Consider the following 18,335-nt stretch of genomic DNA (forward strand, 5'->3'; position numbering starts at 1 on the left):
TGTCCTTGGGTTTTCTCAAGGCTAGAGCTCTACCACTTGAGCCTCAGCACCACTTCCGACTTTTTTCTATGTATGTGGTACCGAGGAATCGAACCCAGGTCTTTGTGCATGCTAGGCAAGCACTTTAACCACTAGGCAAAACTCCCGGCCCTTAAATACATTTTTTCAAGCTTTTCTTGTCCACCAAGAACTGATTTGGGCCTATTTCCTCTGTGTGTCAGCCTTATCCCTTTTATCTGTGCTGCACAAATATTCTTTCACTTTGCATCAGCTCTGCTGCAGAGTTTTAAGGATAATCCTTCTTTTACTAGTTTTCCTCTCCTGCATCATGGAGGATACTCAGTAACTTTGAGAGTTAAATAATAAATGTTGCATAGATGCCAGCTTGAAATCTATACTACCAGGTAAAGTAAAATGGTGAACACTGTCCTCATGACAGTCTGGGGACTGTTAAAACTATACAGGATGTTGCAGGGACAATCACTTCAACCTGCAATGGCTGCTTTCTCCTTCAGGTTATCATGGTTCTCAGTATGCTTTGCAGCTTTCTCTGCAAATATGCATAATTAAGACCATATTGGCCAGGCATCTGTGGCTCACATCTGCAATTCTAGCTACTTAGGAGGATGAGATTTAAGAATCAAGGAAGTCCATGAGACACTTATCTCCAATTAATTGTCAAAAAATCTCGAAGTGGAGCTATGGTTCAAGTAGTGAATGGTAGCCACAAGTGCAAAAGCTCAGGGACAATCCCAGACCCTAAGTTCAAGCCCCAGGACAGGCACATACACAAACACAAAGGACATAATCATCACCATCCACCATAAATAGAGTTGGTTTGATTACTGAGAAAAATAAGCTAATATATTAATAAAAATATTGTGGGGGAAGATTAGGGATTTTCTGAGACAGTAATGCATTGTTGAACTTGTTCTTTCATTGCCCAAATTCAAGATGAGGATGAATTTTGATTTTACTCCTGGATGCTGGTCCCATATTGCTCATCACCTGTCCTAAATTCTCATCCTTCTCTTTTGAGCTAAGGTGAACTTCTTACCCTAGCACTGCTTCTCCACTTTTCCTTATTCTCCTAGTAACCGCAAATTCTTCCTCTTCAACTCTAGTGTCATTAATGTAGCCCTCCACCCAAAACCTGTAATGGTTTCTTGTTTTGTGTATGTGCGGTGGCTGCTGGGTATTGGGGCGAAGAAGGGCCTCTGAGATTCTACAGTTGTGCCTCTCCCAGTAGGAGGTTTCCACACTGATGGGGTGGAGTGATGTTAAAACCGACTCCAGTGCCTACCCCAGAGGCTTTGATGTTAAAACCGACTCCAGTGCCTACCCCAGAGGCTTTGATCTAGAGGATCTGAGGCATGGGCTTCATGCGTGTTGGTTGTGGTGCTCCAGGTGTTAATATGGACCACACAGAAAAGATCCAATCCACAGGAAATGTTAACTGGCCCATGGAGCCTCTGATCAACAAGAGCAGTTGGTTTTCCTCTGCTTATGCACTCAGCTTCCACATGTCCTTGGAGGGTTACACTACCTGCTACCTACATACGGAAGTGCAGCATGGAGGGAGAGCCAGGCACTGAAGTTGAATCCTGCTGTCCCTCTCCCACCTTTAATCCATCCCTGGAGTCTGACACAACTCTGTCTTTTCCACTTCCTTGCCATCAAGGTCTGCTTCAACTGGTCAGTTTAGTCTCTTCTAAATACAGTGGAATCGCTTGCTTTACTTTGTCTCACCTGCCCTATCCTCTTAATTAACCATATTATAATTTTATCCCCAGTACTTTATATAGACTTCTAGACACCTTTCTCCGCTTCAGCAATTTATACATACATATGACACTCATAAAAACCTAAAGGCTTCTAGAACTTGTCCTCCTCCAAGATTCTTAAATCCAAACTATACACTGGGTTGACCAGAAACTCTTAGGCTTGGGATCCCAGCACCCTCTGCTGCAAGCTGCATCTTCCCAGCTCACTGTGGCAGTCCACCCTCAAGCTATACTCTCCACCCTGCCAAACTCCTCCTCAGCACTCACCAGCACCATGCCTGCTCACCCATCTCCACCACAGAATTAATCTAAAAATGTTTTCTTTACTCCTAGTCCTCTAAGCACAGTTAGGGTCATATTACCATGTGGACTGGATATTCTAATATCTAAAGGTAAATTTTCCTGCCTAATAAGCAGCTTACTTATTTGCTCTTGGCTCTTTTTCAAGTTTTTCAAAGCTGGTCATCAAAATCCCTACCATCTCAACCCTCCAAATCTACTTCAATACCTCCTTTCGGGAGGTGAAATCCAAGATCAGATGAAATCTGATTGAGTTTTGCTCTAGAAAGATCATCCTGTTGGCACTGTGGAGGATGAACTACAACAGAAACATAAAAGGATAAACAGGAGATTCAATAATTACCCACGGGGAATGAGGGAGGATGAAGAATCAAACAATCAAGACTGATTAGGCACAGTGTTTTGTGCCTAACAGACACAAATAGACATGAACTGACCTTACTATGGCTCTGATTCTGAGAAAGATGTGTCTATAGAAAAGTACTTACTAAACTTAATAAAAATGCATAGTTTGAGAGCAAGACTACTTTTGTGATGTCATGTCATAAGGCTAATTAAACCTATTATGCAATGGACAGATGGTAGAACTAGATATAAAATGAAATTAGCAATGATGAAACCCAGATGGAAATGAGGGAAAGGTCAATGTGGTAAAGGTCAAAGGAGTCTGGCTTTGTCTGGTCTCATTTTATGAAAGACTGAGGTCATAGCTTAGGGGCCATTACTGCAAGGCAGATGCCGGGCCCAGTTACTCACCCAGGGTTGTTCAAAGCTATAGGTCCGTCTCCTATCTTCCACATCTTCATCCTGCTTGGCTTGCTGAAACTCCTGCCGCAGACGCTGTATCCGATCATGGTTGCTAGGGGTTGAGCGGTTGCTAAAAAGAGAAGAGGGAAAACAATGAGCACCATTCAGAAATCTCATCTGGGAATCGCAGTTGTTGGGGGGGTTTATGGCAGTTTGCTGGGTGATTTAAGAGGAAGTCATTTTTAAAACAATATTGGGCATTTAAAATATGCTTACTGAACACACACATAAAAGGATGACTGCTATTTTTTGATGTATTTTTTAAATACTATTGTGTAGGCACCTCATTTTCATTTCATGACCTGGCATGATGAGGAAAGGACATGCCGTACATAAGACAGCAGCAAAGCTAGACTGTGGGTCCGGCTCTTTCACCTTCCACTCTATATGATGTACAGACCACAATCTCCTTCTAAACATCTAATCATCAAGCTAGGTGACACCACAAAATACAGCCTCACAAGCTGGGTGTTGTTATCTTATGCCTGTGGTCCCAGCTACTCAGGAGGCTGAGGCAAAAGGATCACAAGTTCAATGATAGCCTGAGCAATTTAATAAAATCCCATCTTAAAATTAGAAAATAAATAAATAAAAAGAGGATTTTTTAAAAAAAATGAGCATTGAGGATGTTGCTCAGTGGTATAGCATTTCCTTAACATGCATGAAACCCTAGTTCAATCCCTACCGGTATAAAAATAAATAAGAAAAATACCAATAGTCTCACTGCACTACTGCCATAACACCAGGAGTGCTACTTATGACTCATCAGTCATCTATGAACAGAATGCAACTTTCATGGTGTAAATGAAAAACATAAAAAAAGGTCAGCTGGTAGTTTGAGTTAACAATTTAGCTAATAATGGTATGGTTTTCTTTTTGTATACAACTGAATTTTGTTTTATATTCACAAAGAGCTAAGACTGGTTCACTAGGTAATACTTCACACACACACACACACACACACACACACACACACACACACACACAAATGGAGAACTGACATCTGAAGATGGTGAAAATACCCCAACTAGACAATGGAAATAAATCAGTGGGACAAGAATCAGATTTCCTGGCTCCTGGGTTTGGCCGTTTCTGTATTGTGTGTCCTTAATATGAACTGTACTGTCCTTAATAAATATTATTAAGGCATCAGACTCTAAAACTCTTCTATTGTCACTTCATACAAATTTTACTTGAATTATTCATTCATCCATTTATGTATTTGTGTGTGTGCAGGAAAGAAAGTGAGCTCCAGCCAGTCCTGGGGCTTGGTCCTCAGCTTTTTCCCTCAAGGATGATGCCCCACCATTTAACTCATAGCACATTTTTGTGGGCACTCAGAATTGTCTACCAGGGCTGGCTACAAACTGTGATCCTCAGATCTCTGCTTCCTGGTTGTCTAGGATTACAAGTTTGAGCCTCCAGCATGCAACAATACATATAAACTCATACACAGTATTTTTATACTAAGAACAACAGCCACCAAAATGAAGTTGATCTTAGCTCTCACAGCACTTCACTAAGGTACTTCCCAGGATCCTCTCAGAAGAGCTGCTTTATCACACCAGAAATACCATTCCCCAAGAATGAACGTTTCAGATCTGACCCTGCCAAACTGCTGCACATTAGGAAGCTGAAAGCTATTAGGACAAGCTTGCTGCCTTGTTCCTTGGGCTGTGTGAGTTCTCTTAGTTCTGTTGGCTGTTCCTCTTAAGCGGGGCTGTGTGAGTTCTCTTAGTTCTGTTGGCTGTTCCTCTTAAGCGGGGCTGTGTGAGTTCTCTTAGTTCTGTTGGCTGTTCCTCTTAAGCGAGGCCATTGGTAAGAAGTGTTTAGAAAGATAAAATCTGTCATAGTACACAGAAAATTTTCAGGCAGATACAGGCCTGCATAAAACCCCACACACCTATCTTGAACTCCAAAGGTTTAAGTAATTCAAATCTAAATCACACACTGTAGGATCACAATAGTAATTAACATCTTCTAAAACTATGGACTGCTTTTCAGCACTGACACTGTAGGGAGATGAAAAGGAAGAAATAGGAACTGACTTGAGCCTGTCACCTTGGCATTTCTTGCAATTTTATTGGCACTTCTGGACTATCTTATCAATATACTCTGATTTTTTTTGTTGTTCAGCTAGTAGAAACTTGCCCTTTTGTTTATTGCTGGTGAATCTTTTAGACTGATGTGCCTGAGAACAATAAAGGTTATTAAGTCTGTACAAAATGTTGTTTAGCCCCATGAGTCCATGGGAGTAAAGCAAGCAAGTTGCTGTTCCCACTGGCTTTTAAAAACATATGCATAGCTGGCACTAGTGGCCCAGACCTGTAATCCTTGCTACTCAGTAGGCTGAGAACTGAGGATCACAGTTTAAAGCCAACCTGGGGAAGGAAAGTCAGTTAGGCTCTTGTTCCCAATTAACTACCAAAAAGTCAGAAGTGAAGCTGTGGTTTCAATGGTAGAATACTAGTCTTGAACAACAACAACAAAAAAAACCACTGTCTAGCTCCTGAAAAAAACACTGTCAAGCCCCAGAGCTGGCACAAAAACAAAACATAATTATATTTAGTATGTTATATCATTCCAATATATAACTTTTCAAGAGTGGCTAACCCAGATAAGAGTCAGTCTATAAAATCCCTTTCCTGTAAAATAGAGAGGGTATGGAAGTGGGAATAGTTCCTAATTCAAAGTAAGAAAGTAGTCACTTTTCAAGCTGTGCTTTGGAGAGGGAAGTACTAAGTCTTGAATGTAGAGCCTTGGTACTTTTGTCTTTGAACTGTAATCCTCAGCTGTCTCAGTCTCCTGAGTAGCTAGGATTGCAGGTGTGAGTCAACAGTGTCCTGCCTACGCTCTGCCTTTTTTGTTCCTAATATTTAATGGGAAGATGGAAGGAGACTTGACTGCCAAAGTATTTTATAAACCTAACCAGAAGCATGTCTGTTATTTTCAGCAGCATTAGGTTCATGAAATCTACATCATTGATGAAAACTGACCTCCTACTATTTATGATTAAGTGATGGTCCATTCTCCAGATTATGACAATTGACCTTATGTCCTTAAATTTGAATTCTGATGAAAGCTTTAGAGGTCACTTCTGCCCTTATTTCCAAGTCTGGGCAGTAAGAGAAGCCATTGTTTTCCTCTCCTTTCCTTTGCTTTCCTTGTATGCTTTCGAGAAAGCTCTCTACTGGTTGTCCATGACTGACAAAACTACATTCATGGTTGGAGTGGGAAAGCAGGCAACAATGGTTTCATGATTGATGATGATTTCCAAAGACTGGAAGACCGTCACGCATCCTTGGGGAACAGCAGTTGGCAGGCTGGAGGTGAAATTCTGGCTTCAAGAGATGAAACCATTGCAATGGCTCAGTTCTGTTTCTCAGGCCAGTCAGTGTCTAGTGGGCCAATAATTCAAATTGGTGCTTCTAAAGCTCTCTGGGAGCTCTTCTGCCAAGAAAGCTAAAGGAAATTTTAAATATTCATTAGCAACAGTGACTAATCCCTACACATTCCAATCAACTGAGATTAGGATTGCTGCCAATTTAAAGTCTTCTCTCTCTCTCTCTCTCTCTCTCTCTCTCTCTCTCTCTCTCTCTCTCTCTCTCTCTCTCTCCCCCCCCCCCTCTTTGTATGTGTTATGTCTTTCTGAAGATAATCAGAATAGCACTAAAATTGATTAGATTGAAGAATGAGACAATAAGACCTAGTGAGGACTCAATAAATCATGGTTTCCAAATTCTCTGCATGATCATGGTCTGAACAGGGATGGGAGAGATTACTTTTGTGTCAACAGACACAACAGGCAGTTTCCATCCAAATGTTAACACTTAGTCTCTTTACACAGTGATATCTGAAGCTCACTGGAATGTGTGTGTACTAAGTGAAGAATATGGGTTGTGGTTCAATAATAACTTGGCGTTTGTTCTTAGGGGGTTAGGGAAGAGTACCTTGGATGCCACACTCCCCGAAGGCCTAACTGAGCAATCTCAGCACAGTGTGACTGTGAGTTATGAACAAGTCAGATCCACAGTCACCGTGGGGGGAGTCACTTGTAGAGTCTGTCTGTGAGACAGGCTCTACATTGTTGGAGGTTGCTGAACCTGCAGACCAGATCCTGCTGTGGGTTTCTTAGGGGAACTACATATACCCTCTCACACCAAGTGCAACACGGAGCTATTTGCAGGTGGCACTGGCATCTGGCCTGCATCTGTTTAGCAGGTATGCTGATTGGATACCTCCACAGGTAGGGTGATACCCACATATACACTGTGGGTAGAAGGAATGATCCTGAGAGCTTGTTAAAAAAAATACTGATGTGCCAGCTATCTGCAGATACTCTGAGTCAGGCAGTTCAGTACAGGGAGAGGATAAAGACATCTACTAGCAGAGATCTGCAATAGAGCAAAATCTTGATACATAAGGCCATATATTGTGAAGCTAATTGAAAGGACCTCCAGGATATTGAAACAAAAGCCATATAATGAATGATTGTTGTCCTTAATGTACTATGTTGTCTCTCATCTCCTTTGCTATCCCTTGGTTATCTCATATTGATATAGTATCTCACTTTGTTATCTGATATATTGAATTTATTTGTATTTGGATATTTGAAATTTGATAGGGAAGGGGGGAAAACCAAGACGGGAGGGGGGTGTGGGGGGGGAGGGAAATGGGTACCAAGACATGTGAAAGGGTATCAATGTATGTGAATTAATGCACCTGCTATCTGGCAAATATCATGTAACCCTTTTACTAATTACAATAAAAAAAATAGGCACATCAAAAAAAAAAAAAGACATGGAGGTGGGTACTGACTCCATAGATGGAGCATATTCTAGTGGCTCCAGGCAGTTAGCTAGAGAAGAGAGTCAGGTCTGTGCACTGGAAGGACCCAAGTATATTCTATGACAATGCTTGGTTTTCAGGGGGAAGCCTTTGGTTTTTGCCCAGAAGGGATTCAGGGGAGGTGTTGAAGCCTTTTCTTTTCTTTTTTAGAAGTCAGAAATACAGTTGGATCTTTTTTTTAATCCAAATTTAAAATATTGACTTAATTCATTTAAAAAAAATTCTAGGAAAGCCAAACAAAATAGACCTGTTGGGAGCTAGCTTGCAACCTCTACTTTAAACTCTGCAGCTGCTGTCTGTTTTATATGTTGCTTGTCTAGGCCATTTACTTTCACCACTTTCTGGTGGTCCCCTAGTAACAGATGAGAGAAACAAACACAGTTAGCTTTCCATAGCCACCAGTCCTGCATCCTCAGATCCAACCACCCGTGGATAGGAAGTTTTGGAAAAAAAAACAACAACTGTATAGAATGCATACAGACTTTGCTTCAACATTCCCTAAACAGTACAACTACACTGTTTCCATAGCATTGACATTGTATTAGGGCTTACAGGTAATGAAGACATGATTGAAAGTACACAGAAGAATGCAGGTAGATTATGTACAAACAATGCTTCTTTTTATATAAGGTACTTGGGCATCTGGAGATGTTGGCATGTGAAGAGGGTTCTGGAACCAATGCCCTTTCAATCCTTAGAACAAATAGAGTGAAAACCTGATTAGATTGGAGTGCAGAAATAAACTGACACATTTATGCTCATTGATTGTACATGCACACACACTGAACTCAGGGCTTCACTCAAGGGTCAACTCTACCACTTGATCCACAGCTCCATTCCTAAACTCAGAGTCCAACAACAACAACCAAAAAAACCAACCAAACAAAAAAACCACCAGAAAGCAGGTACTCAAAAGAGGGGTGGTATCAAGGGCAGTTGGGGTAGACAAATGAAGAGAAGTGAGGGAGAATGCAGTCCCAAAATTCATGCATATATTACAAAGTTTTAAAAAAAAAAAAGCAAGGTGAGATTGAGAGGGATAAAGAAGGGAATTAAGGAGTGACACTGATTGAGATGCACTGCATTCATAAACTGATTTTTTTTCAGTGGCAACTCCTTTGCACAACTACTTAAAGATAATAAAAAGCCAGACGCCGGTGACTCACACCTATAATCTCAGGAGGTTGAGATCTGAGGATGGCTGTTTGAAGCCAGATGGGGGAGGAAAGTCCATGAGATGTTTAGCTCCAATCGACACTGCGGCTCACAGTAGTAGAGCTCTAGTCTTGAGTGAAAAAGCTCATGACTACCTCCCCTCCCCAAAAAGGAATAAAAAGAAATGCAGGATTACATGGCCATAAGAGACAGTATTACATAGGTTTACATATATGTTGAGAGCTGAAATTGCATAGGAATAGTTCGTTATTATTTGGAAATTCTTTTGAGTGGTGTCTACTATTTAATAAGATAGCATACACAATAAGATATACATTCTGGGAAAAACAAAAACATAAACAAAAAATCTGGTTAGCTAGGTATGGGTAATAATATAATTATATTATAATCCTAACTATTCAGGAGGCTGAGATTTGAAGGCCATACTTCAAAACTAGCCTGGGCAGGAAAGTCTATGAGATTCTTATCTCCAGGAGAGACAAGACTATCAAAATAGAGCAAAAAGGCAAAAGTGGATCTGTGGGTCAAGTGACAGAAGGCCAGTCTTGAATGGAAAAGCTAGGAGATAGTGCCCAGACCCTAAGTTCAAGACCTAATACTGGCACAAAAAGAAAACGAAACAGAACAACAAACAAGCACAAAATCTGATGGGTGGGCACTGGCCCTTTTCTAAATGGCTCCCTTCTTTTGGCCTGCCTAAAATTGAGCCTGGATGCACTTTTTTGCAGGCTATTTCCACCCTATCTTTTCAGAGAAGTGTATGTTGAGAAAGACAGGAATTTACGATGTGACTGATTAATTCTTTATGGATTAAAAATACTTTAACATTTGCATTTTTAATTATGCAAAAGAAATCTAGAAACCTGGAAGCCAGGGGAGAGCTTTAAGATTTAAAGGAATAAAAAAGTAACCATTCATAGTTTAGATAAATCCTGATTGATGTCTGCCTTGCTTTCCCTAGAAGGAAAAAGAAAAAGAGAGAAGTAGATTGTGCCAGGACTTCCTGGACCTCAGAATGGGGAGAAGATAAATTTGTTCATATTGCTTTTCTTTCACTCTCTTGTTTTCTTTCTACTCTTCCAAATTCTACCAGTAAGTCCTAAATATCAAATTCCATTTCCCTGTACCAGAAATTTACAACCCTAGCCCATACTCACTTTTTCCTTTTACTTCTTCTGCAGTTGTTCTCTGACCCAAGTACTGTCTTAACAGTATTTACCAAATTGTGTGGATTCTTTTAATGTACGCAATCATTATAACAATTTAACATGCATATAATTCTGTCCCATGCTTGTGACAGAGTACATGGTTCAAATCTTTGTGATGGACAGGCTTTAAGGTAGCCCCCAAGGTCCTTGAATGAGTATAGAACTACGCATGCTTCTAATCACATCTTGGAATGTCTGTGATTACATTTGTGCAGACAAATAGGAACATGGCACCCATGTTACTTGGCTTTGAAGAAACAAACTTTCTGAGCCCCACAGCTGCATCGATGTGACAAGACCCTGGCTGACCCTGACTGTATCCTGCTGAGACTCAGAGCAAAGGACCCACTAAGACACATCTGGACTTCAGACTGTCAGACTGAAAAAGCTGTGAGATAAGACATGTGTATTGTTTTAAGCTGCTAAACTTGTGCTAATTTGTTAGACAGGAAAAGAAAACAAATAGTACATGAGGCTGGCTGTGGTCGCACGACTTGTTTTGGGGCAACAGGATATAAGTGGATCTGAGGGATACAAACAAATTTAAAGTGTGGCTGCATAGTTGAGTCTCTGTCTCTCTTGTGCTCTTCACTTCCAGTACACATGAACAGACTCACAGAATAGGAACAAGACACGCAAGTCTGGACGTATTAACTGGAATCAGCTAGATTCAGGGGAGAACTGAAAACAGTGCAATTCCTTAGAAAGGCTAGATTGAAGTTCAATGGGTAATTGAAGGAGGGAAGGATGGATCAAAGAGAGGGGGAAGGCTGAAGAAATTCAATGCATAGCCTACAAAATGAAGAGAATCCAGGGAAGGGGCCGGGGTTAAGAAGGATAGGTGAGAATGTTGTAAAAGGTGACATGGATTAAGATGCATGGTATTCATAAACTGCTTTGTTGAATGGCAACTCCTTTATACAACTACTTAAAGATGATAATATTATATTTTAAAAACTCAAGCCTGAGGGAACCCCAAATGCTTGTTATTAGATGCCAGGGGGCGTTAGGTGGTTTGTTAGATGACAGCATTACAGTAATAAACTCAAGCAGCCTTTCTCCTTCGAACCCACAAAAACTTACCACCAACAAATCATTTCACATGCTGTTATTGGAGTTGACAACTTGCTAGACTCAATGAAATGGAGCCGTCTAGAAACACATATGCCCTATCTGCAAGCAGAACTAAAGAAATGCTGAATGTTACAAAAACAAGTTGGTCAGCAAAAGAAGCAAAACCAGGTGCCACATTTTATAGCAAATTCTACACTGTTGTTTATATTATCATTCCTAAATGCTGGCCTGAAAACACACACACACACACACACACACACACACACACACACACACACACGCAAAGTAAATACTGTAAAGAAGATGTAATTGTCAAAAGTTAAAACTGCCAGACCTAGAGTTCAAAACAGGAAGAAGCAGTCACTCAGTTCTGTTGTTTGATTGGATTTGATTTTTTAATAAGGCTTTGGTGTTTCACATCTGTAATCCTAGGTTAACATCTGAAAATCTTGCCAGACTGAGTAGACAAATCTGTGAGAGTCTTAGCTTTAGTTAACTAGCAAAAAAGCGGAAAATGGGGTAATGGGTCAGGTAGTAGAGTATTAACACGTGGGGAATGCTGAGAAGCAAGAGTGTGCATTTATGCCCAAGTACACACCCAGTACTTGATGTTCAAGTACCGGACTTTCCAATTTTTTTTTTTAATAAAGAGGAACCATCTTGATGAAAACTGTATATTAGGCTATATAAAACCAATTGAATGTGAATTCCACAGAACACCAATTTCTACTCAAGAAGGTCCCATACAAATTTGTACAGTCACTCAGAGTGATATTTTGGGGTGGGGGCCAGGGGTATCCTTTCTGCTATATGATCTAAAACATCCCATTCTGAAAACGAGACCTTAAGAGACCCAGGCAACCATTCATAAGGAAAAGAAAAGATTTGGAAAAATATTATATTAAACGAAGTAAGCCAGATCCAAAGAAACATAGGCTACATGGCTTCCCTCATTTGTAAAAACTAGAATATGTCTAGGATAGTCTTAGCATAGGACCCTAAAAGCTCAATAGGACTGTGGGTATGGCCATATAAAATGATGCTTAAAATGAACTCCAAGAAATGGAAGCAAGAGGGTTTTTTTGTGCTATTTGCAGTCATAAGATTTTGAAGGGCTTAAGCAAAGAAGTTAGCCATTAAAAGAGCCAGCACAGCCCATTAAGTGTACGCGTGGGATACCAGTGAGAAGTTCAGAAATCTATCAATAGGAAAAAGCTTTTTCCATTGTGGTACTGCACTATTTCTCAGGTCTCAGGAAACTGACTTTTTGCACTTACTTTAATTGGGAAAAGAATACCATCCCTTTTGCATCTCCAGTAATTGGATGCCAAATACAGGTGTGAAATTCACTAGCATTTGGAATAAAATGTTGTACTTATGCCAAAAAAGTAAATTGCTATGGATGAAAAATATATATAGATATAGATAGATAGATAGATATGATAAAGTGGCCACAGGCATAAGGTGACATTGTTAATGCACTAATTCATTTATAAGCTGGGGGCCTGAGGGGTATCTGTTAAGACCTGGACCCTTAAAGCTAAAGAAAGCCAGTGTCATTATACCCTGTGTCCTGTCATAATGGGTAAGAAGAAGATACTAGATTAAATCTTCCAGGACTTGATTCAGTCTCCCTCAAGGATTCCATTCTCTTGAACCTTGACTATTCCAAGCCTTGATGATGTCCATGGGAAAAGGCTCAACTGTCACACACGGTCCAGTGCCCCATTGACTCATTTAAGGGAGACTCATCTCCATGCATTCCTTTGCTGTTGCATACAAATGAATTAAGGTTCTGCTGAGCCACTAATGGATCCTGTCTGTAATTTTAGCTATTCAGGAGGCTGAGATCTGAAAATCCTGGTTTGAAGCCAGCTCAGGTGGACAGTCCCATGAGGCTCTTATCTCCAATTAACCAGCAAAAAGCCAGAAGTAAAGGGGTGGCTCAACTGTAGAGACTTGAACAAGAAAGCTAAGGGAGAGCGTTGTGGCCCTGAGTCCACGTCCCAACACCGGTGGGTGTGCACATACACACTGTGTTCAAAAAACAAAACCTTCCCAAAGGTATTGTTATTTCTGAACTAGATTGACTGGAAAGAAATTAGAGAAATTTTTCTTTCCTTGCCCAATCACGAAATCTTCTCGCATCCCACTGTTAATCCCTTAATTTGATCTATGGCAAGTCTAAAATTTAGCTCTTTCATGGCTGTCACTGACAGCTGCTATGGGGACTGAAAGAGGCAGAGAGTGACACCGGGAGAAACAGATGTGGAGCAGACATGTCAGGCAGCCTGGGAAATGGGCAGCCACGAGGACTACCAGAGTCTCACATCATTAAGCAATGTCTTACTGTGATGTCGTGCATGGAGGTACAGAATTGTAGGCCTTTCAAAGCAGACAGATTGTCAGCATGATAAACTGGATACAAACAAGTTCCTGAACAGGGATGACTAAAATGTCGGGGGAGGGGGGATGGGAGAGAAACGTCACTGAACTAAAAAGGAATCTAAAACGAACTGAAGGGAACTGTTGCCACTGTGAGATAAACAACTTTGCTGACACTTAGATATTTACCTTCTATGCTGATTAGCCATCCCATAAAATATTCCTGATCTTGTAATCGCCAGATAAATAGTTCTCATCTACAGATGTCAGAACTAAGCTCGTAATTGCTGTAAATTAGTGCGAAAACACAGGTTCCTCATTTCTGCACCCGGTGTGTTAAAGTGGAACACACTATCACTTCTATTCCTTCCTGGAATTCAAATCAGGAGCCTTCTTCTTTAATCCTACAGATAAAGCAATGAGGGAGAGGGAGAAGGAGAGGGAGAGGATAGGGAGAGGGGGAGGGAGAGGGGGAGGGGGAGAGGGAGGGAGAGGGAGAGGGAGACACAGGGAGACACAGAGAGACACAGAGAGTGAGAGGGCTGTCTTTGGTGAGGGTGTGAGGCAGGTTCTTGGCTGATACCCTGGATGATAGCAAATTCATTTCATATATTTATATTTATGGTACCGGAGTTTTGAACTTAAGGCCTTTGTACTTCCTAGCCAAGCACTAGACCACTTGAGTCCGGCCTCCATCCCTGTTTTGGTTTGTTGTTTTGTGTGGTGCTCTCCATGGAGATGCCTGTGGGCCATAATTCTCGTCTCTCTGCTTCTGAGGAGCTGAAATCATAGGCTTGAATCATCAAGGCTGGCACTCACTGCCTATACCTATTGGGTCTCCACACCATTGCATTCGTAAGAAAAATAATAATAAAGTGGCATTGCTCATCTCCACCCACTTTCGCTTCTCTGGTAGGAAAGGAGCATGCGACTCCAGGTGCCGCTCAAAGCATCTGGTTTACCTCCTGTTACCTGTACAGGTGAACAAGCCTACATGGCTGAACTAAAATGGAAGAGACAAAACATCCTGAAAAGCAAATGCTGAACGTTTCCAATTAGGTTGAGGTTAGATCAAGCTGGCCACCGTGACTGTGCTCTACTTCTGCCTATCTGGAAGATTCATGAGGAAGGGGAGAAAAGGTGGGTAGGTTAAACCTAGAAATGGATCAATTACAAAACTACAAATAAAAATAGCTCCTCTGCACAAGCTTCATTAAGTTTTATCAGCAAGTATCTTGGGGTTTTACACTCAAACCACAGGTCATAAATTCACAGTAAACCTCCCATATGTTCACCAAACACCTGAATTCAATTTTTCTTTTGGTTGGTTGTGAGTCAGGAATGTGATGCTCAATTAATTATGCATGCAAAGTTAGTTTCTAACAAGGGCAGTTTGTTTTTTTTTTTTGTGGGCTGAAGATTATTTAAAACATCTGATATTTGGGGACAGATCTTTCTTCCATCTTGGAAGAAATTCCCTCTTCTAATTTGAATGTTGAACTAAGTCAGAATTGTTAAATATTTTCTAATTTTGTATTTCTTTATAGATAATTGTAGTCATTCATGGGAGGGAACAGTGGTCTTAATATTGACTTAAAAATCCTAAACAAATAGATCCGTGGACGTGGACAAATCACCTTGAATTCTAGAGAAAGCCTAAATGGCTATGTGACCACGTGCCCATGCGAAATTAGCTACTTAGGAAATATTGTATCATTCTCAGTTTATTTTCACAGTTTTACCCATCAGCTGTAATACGCAAAGAATTATGAGAAACTTATGCAAATCCCAAAGGCACTCACTTTGCTCAGCTGATAAAATTCATTTCCAGATTCTGACACCCATGATTTGTTGTCCATTTCACACCAATTTCACTGTCATAAATCACAACAAATTAAAAACACCCAGCTACGTTCTCTAGGTTAAAAAGGTGTTCACCAAAGCTGTTAATCTGAGTGTGCTCCTGAGGAGTTACTTCCAGTTCTCTGGATACTTTGTGGATCACAGTAAGGTCACCTCGCCACCAGAAAGCCTTAGGACTCTGTCCTGCTCAGAATCCCTCTGAGGTCCATTTTATACAGAGCCAGATCTCGGGAATGTGCCCCTCATCCAATTTATTACTATCATTACTCTTCCTTATTAGCCTGTCAGTGGGCTCAGGCAGGAGTGAAAAAAAATTTAGCTTTACTTTTCCAGGGGATTCCTGCAGCTACACAACACACATACATATACAAGGACATAGATAGTTCCAGACCCAACAATAAATACATGGAAAAAGGTATTTGGCAGGAGCCCTAGAATCAAACCCAGGGCTTCATGCATACTAGGCAAGCACTCTACCACTAAGCCACATTCCTTCATGCAAGGAAATGATGGGAAGGAAAATGCTTTCCAGTTTCCAATGCATTCTAGAAAAATACCTTATAAAATATTACTCCTATAAGAAATCACACATACCATTGTTCTCTATGCAACACAGAAGCAATTGTACTTTGGGCTCAAACCTCAAAATGTATTTCTTCTACATGTATGATATTCTTGAAGGACTTTGAAAGTATTCTAATAGATTAAAGTGTTGAAGAAAATTTATAGGTTATATTATTCTTCCCATAAAACTACCAGGGATACAAAGGAGGTCAGCCAGTTGTGACCCAGAGTTAAAGTCTGGGCTTCAAGGTAAAACAGACATTTAGGTGCTTGAATAAAGAGCAAATGGAACTTAATATCTTAAGTGGAAATTGTGACAAACTAAAGAAATACTAAATACACAGAGAGACAGAAAGAAAAATCAGAAATCCATTACGAAACTTTGAACTAAAAAAGCAATGAAAATTAAGTTACAAAACCTGATGGATTTTGATGGCAAAATAAAATGATTATTGCGTTCTTGTTCATATTAGAGAGGTTTATCATACAAGCATGGAAAGTAATTATAGAACCATTATTTTAATTCCTTAATCATGAAATGATTACATAGAATTCAAAGAGAACACTTTCTTTGTTTTTACATTCTCTGTCTTTAATGACAGCATAATTGAAAAATGCTACACAAAACTAAGGTATTTTTTAAAAAAACAGATAAAATTGTGATGCAATGCAGGGCTTAATTCTAAATCATGTTGTAGTTTGAAATCTTGACTGAATTCTATATGGTTTTCCTGAAATGACCCGAAATGAAAACAACTTCACAGGAAAAATATTATGTATAAATTTCACAATAGGCAACCATTTACAAACAACAATATAGAAGTTAGAAATATAGATGTATTGACTACTTTTGAAGAAAAAGAAGAAAAGAAGGAGGAGGGGGTGCCCCAATGAAGAATTTGTATGTATTACTGGTTTTTAAATACTTACAGATAGACTATTTCTCTTGATGATTTTTACTTTTACTTATGCTCTTCATTAACCTCATAATTAATACTTAATAACATTCTGGGCTATATTTCTATTCACCCTTTGGTCATGTTACAAATCATACATTATTAATCTGGATCAAGTTATAAACCAAAATACCAATCAAGTCAATCCCTCATTTCAGGCTTTGCTAAATTATCACATGAGAAAAATACAAACCCTGAGATCAGACGGATTTGGATTTATTGATACATTTTGAAAAATTTTTGAAGCAATTTACATGATGTAGCTTAGATTTTTAACTTTCTAATTGAAAGGCTTAAGCAAACTGTCTGATTCCACTGTCCTCTGACCGACCATTCCCATGAGAGACTTTGAAGATTTTTCAGACATTTCTTTTTAACATAGCCTGAAATCTAGAGACTGGTTTATAATCACTGTTCCTGATGTGTGATCACTCTCAGGCGTGATTCTTTCACCTCACTATCTTACACTTAGTTGGTGATGTTCAGTACTGTATTCAACACAATTAAGTACAAATTAGCAATATGACTACTGCATATAGGACAAAAGCTGCAGGTTTCACAGTAACCCACATCTAACACCAAATTCCCCTGGTATTTAAATAGCTCCACTGTGGGGCACATTACATCAGGGAAATGGGCTCATTTGCTGGTTTGGGGACCCAACCTGCCCGTCACCTGGTTGGAAGGCTTGGCTGTGGTTTGTGATGTAAAGTAAGGCTGCCTCTGGGATTGGCCCAGAACTCTTCCACCCTCTCGGACAGCACCTACCTCCCCCCTGCCCTGCCCACCTTTGTGCTGATAGGCTCCTGCATCCTATACTAGCTAATTGTACTTTCTCAATAAACGAGTTCCTGCCTTGATGGGTCTCCCTGATGCGTCTGATTGTCCTCCTGCAAGGGAGGGCTGGGTGCGGGTGGTCAGTTGGCCCTCTCCTTTCTCTGGCTTGTCTTGGTCGAGGTGTGTTCTCTCTATCCCTCCTGCAGGTCAGGAGGGATGAAGGACACTCCACTATGCATATACTGTGAACTCTGCTATATTTAAAATGTATTTATTGACTTCCTATTATGGTATATTACATTTCAATCCCAATTGCCATCCTCCCATATAGTGACAGCCCAACCTAGCTAAAACTTCTTATTCTCTACACTATTTCTATAACTATTGTTCACTGTTTGACTCAAGCAAGTATTATTACACTGCTTTCCTTCTAGGACATGGTTTTTCTTTTCCTTAATATTCTTAGAGTACATCTCAAATGTCTTCCAGCACGCTACAGCCTTGAAATACCCATCTCCACAAGATTATTGTTAATCTTAAAATTTACTTAGACTATAATGGTTCATCAGTCCACTGGGTTTTGTTTTGTTTTG

At 40.2% G+C, this 18,335-nt stretch overlaps 1 protein-coding gene across 8 annotated transcripts in view; it reads right to left on the reverse strand.

Moving 5' to 3' along the window:
- The window catches only part of Pard3 (par-3 family cell polarity regulator), a 575,898-nt gene that overhangs the window by 13,763 nt on the left and 543,800 nt on the right, over positions 1-18,335 (reverse strand). For all 8 annotated transcript variants that reach the window (XM_090319128.1, XM_090319127.1, XM_090319126.1 and 5 more), the window contains one exon: positions 2,841-2,961. In XM_090319128.1, coding sequence (XP_090175254.1) covers positions 2,841-2,961 — 121 coding nt within the window. The remainder of the gene's footprint in view (positions 1-2,840; positions 2,962-18,335) is intronic.

Source organism: Megascapheus bottae, chromosome 26 (assembly GCF_031878675.1).
Source record: "Megascapheus bottae isolate mThoBot1 chromosome 26, mThoBot2.hap1, whole genome shotgun sequence".
Classification (NCBI taxonomy): Eukaryota; Metazoa; Chordata; class Mammalia; order Rodentia; family Geomyidae; genus Megascapheus; species Megascapheus bottae.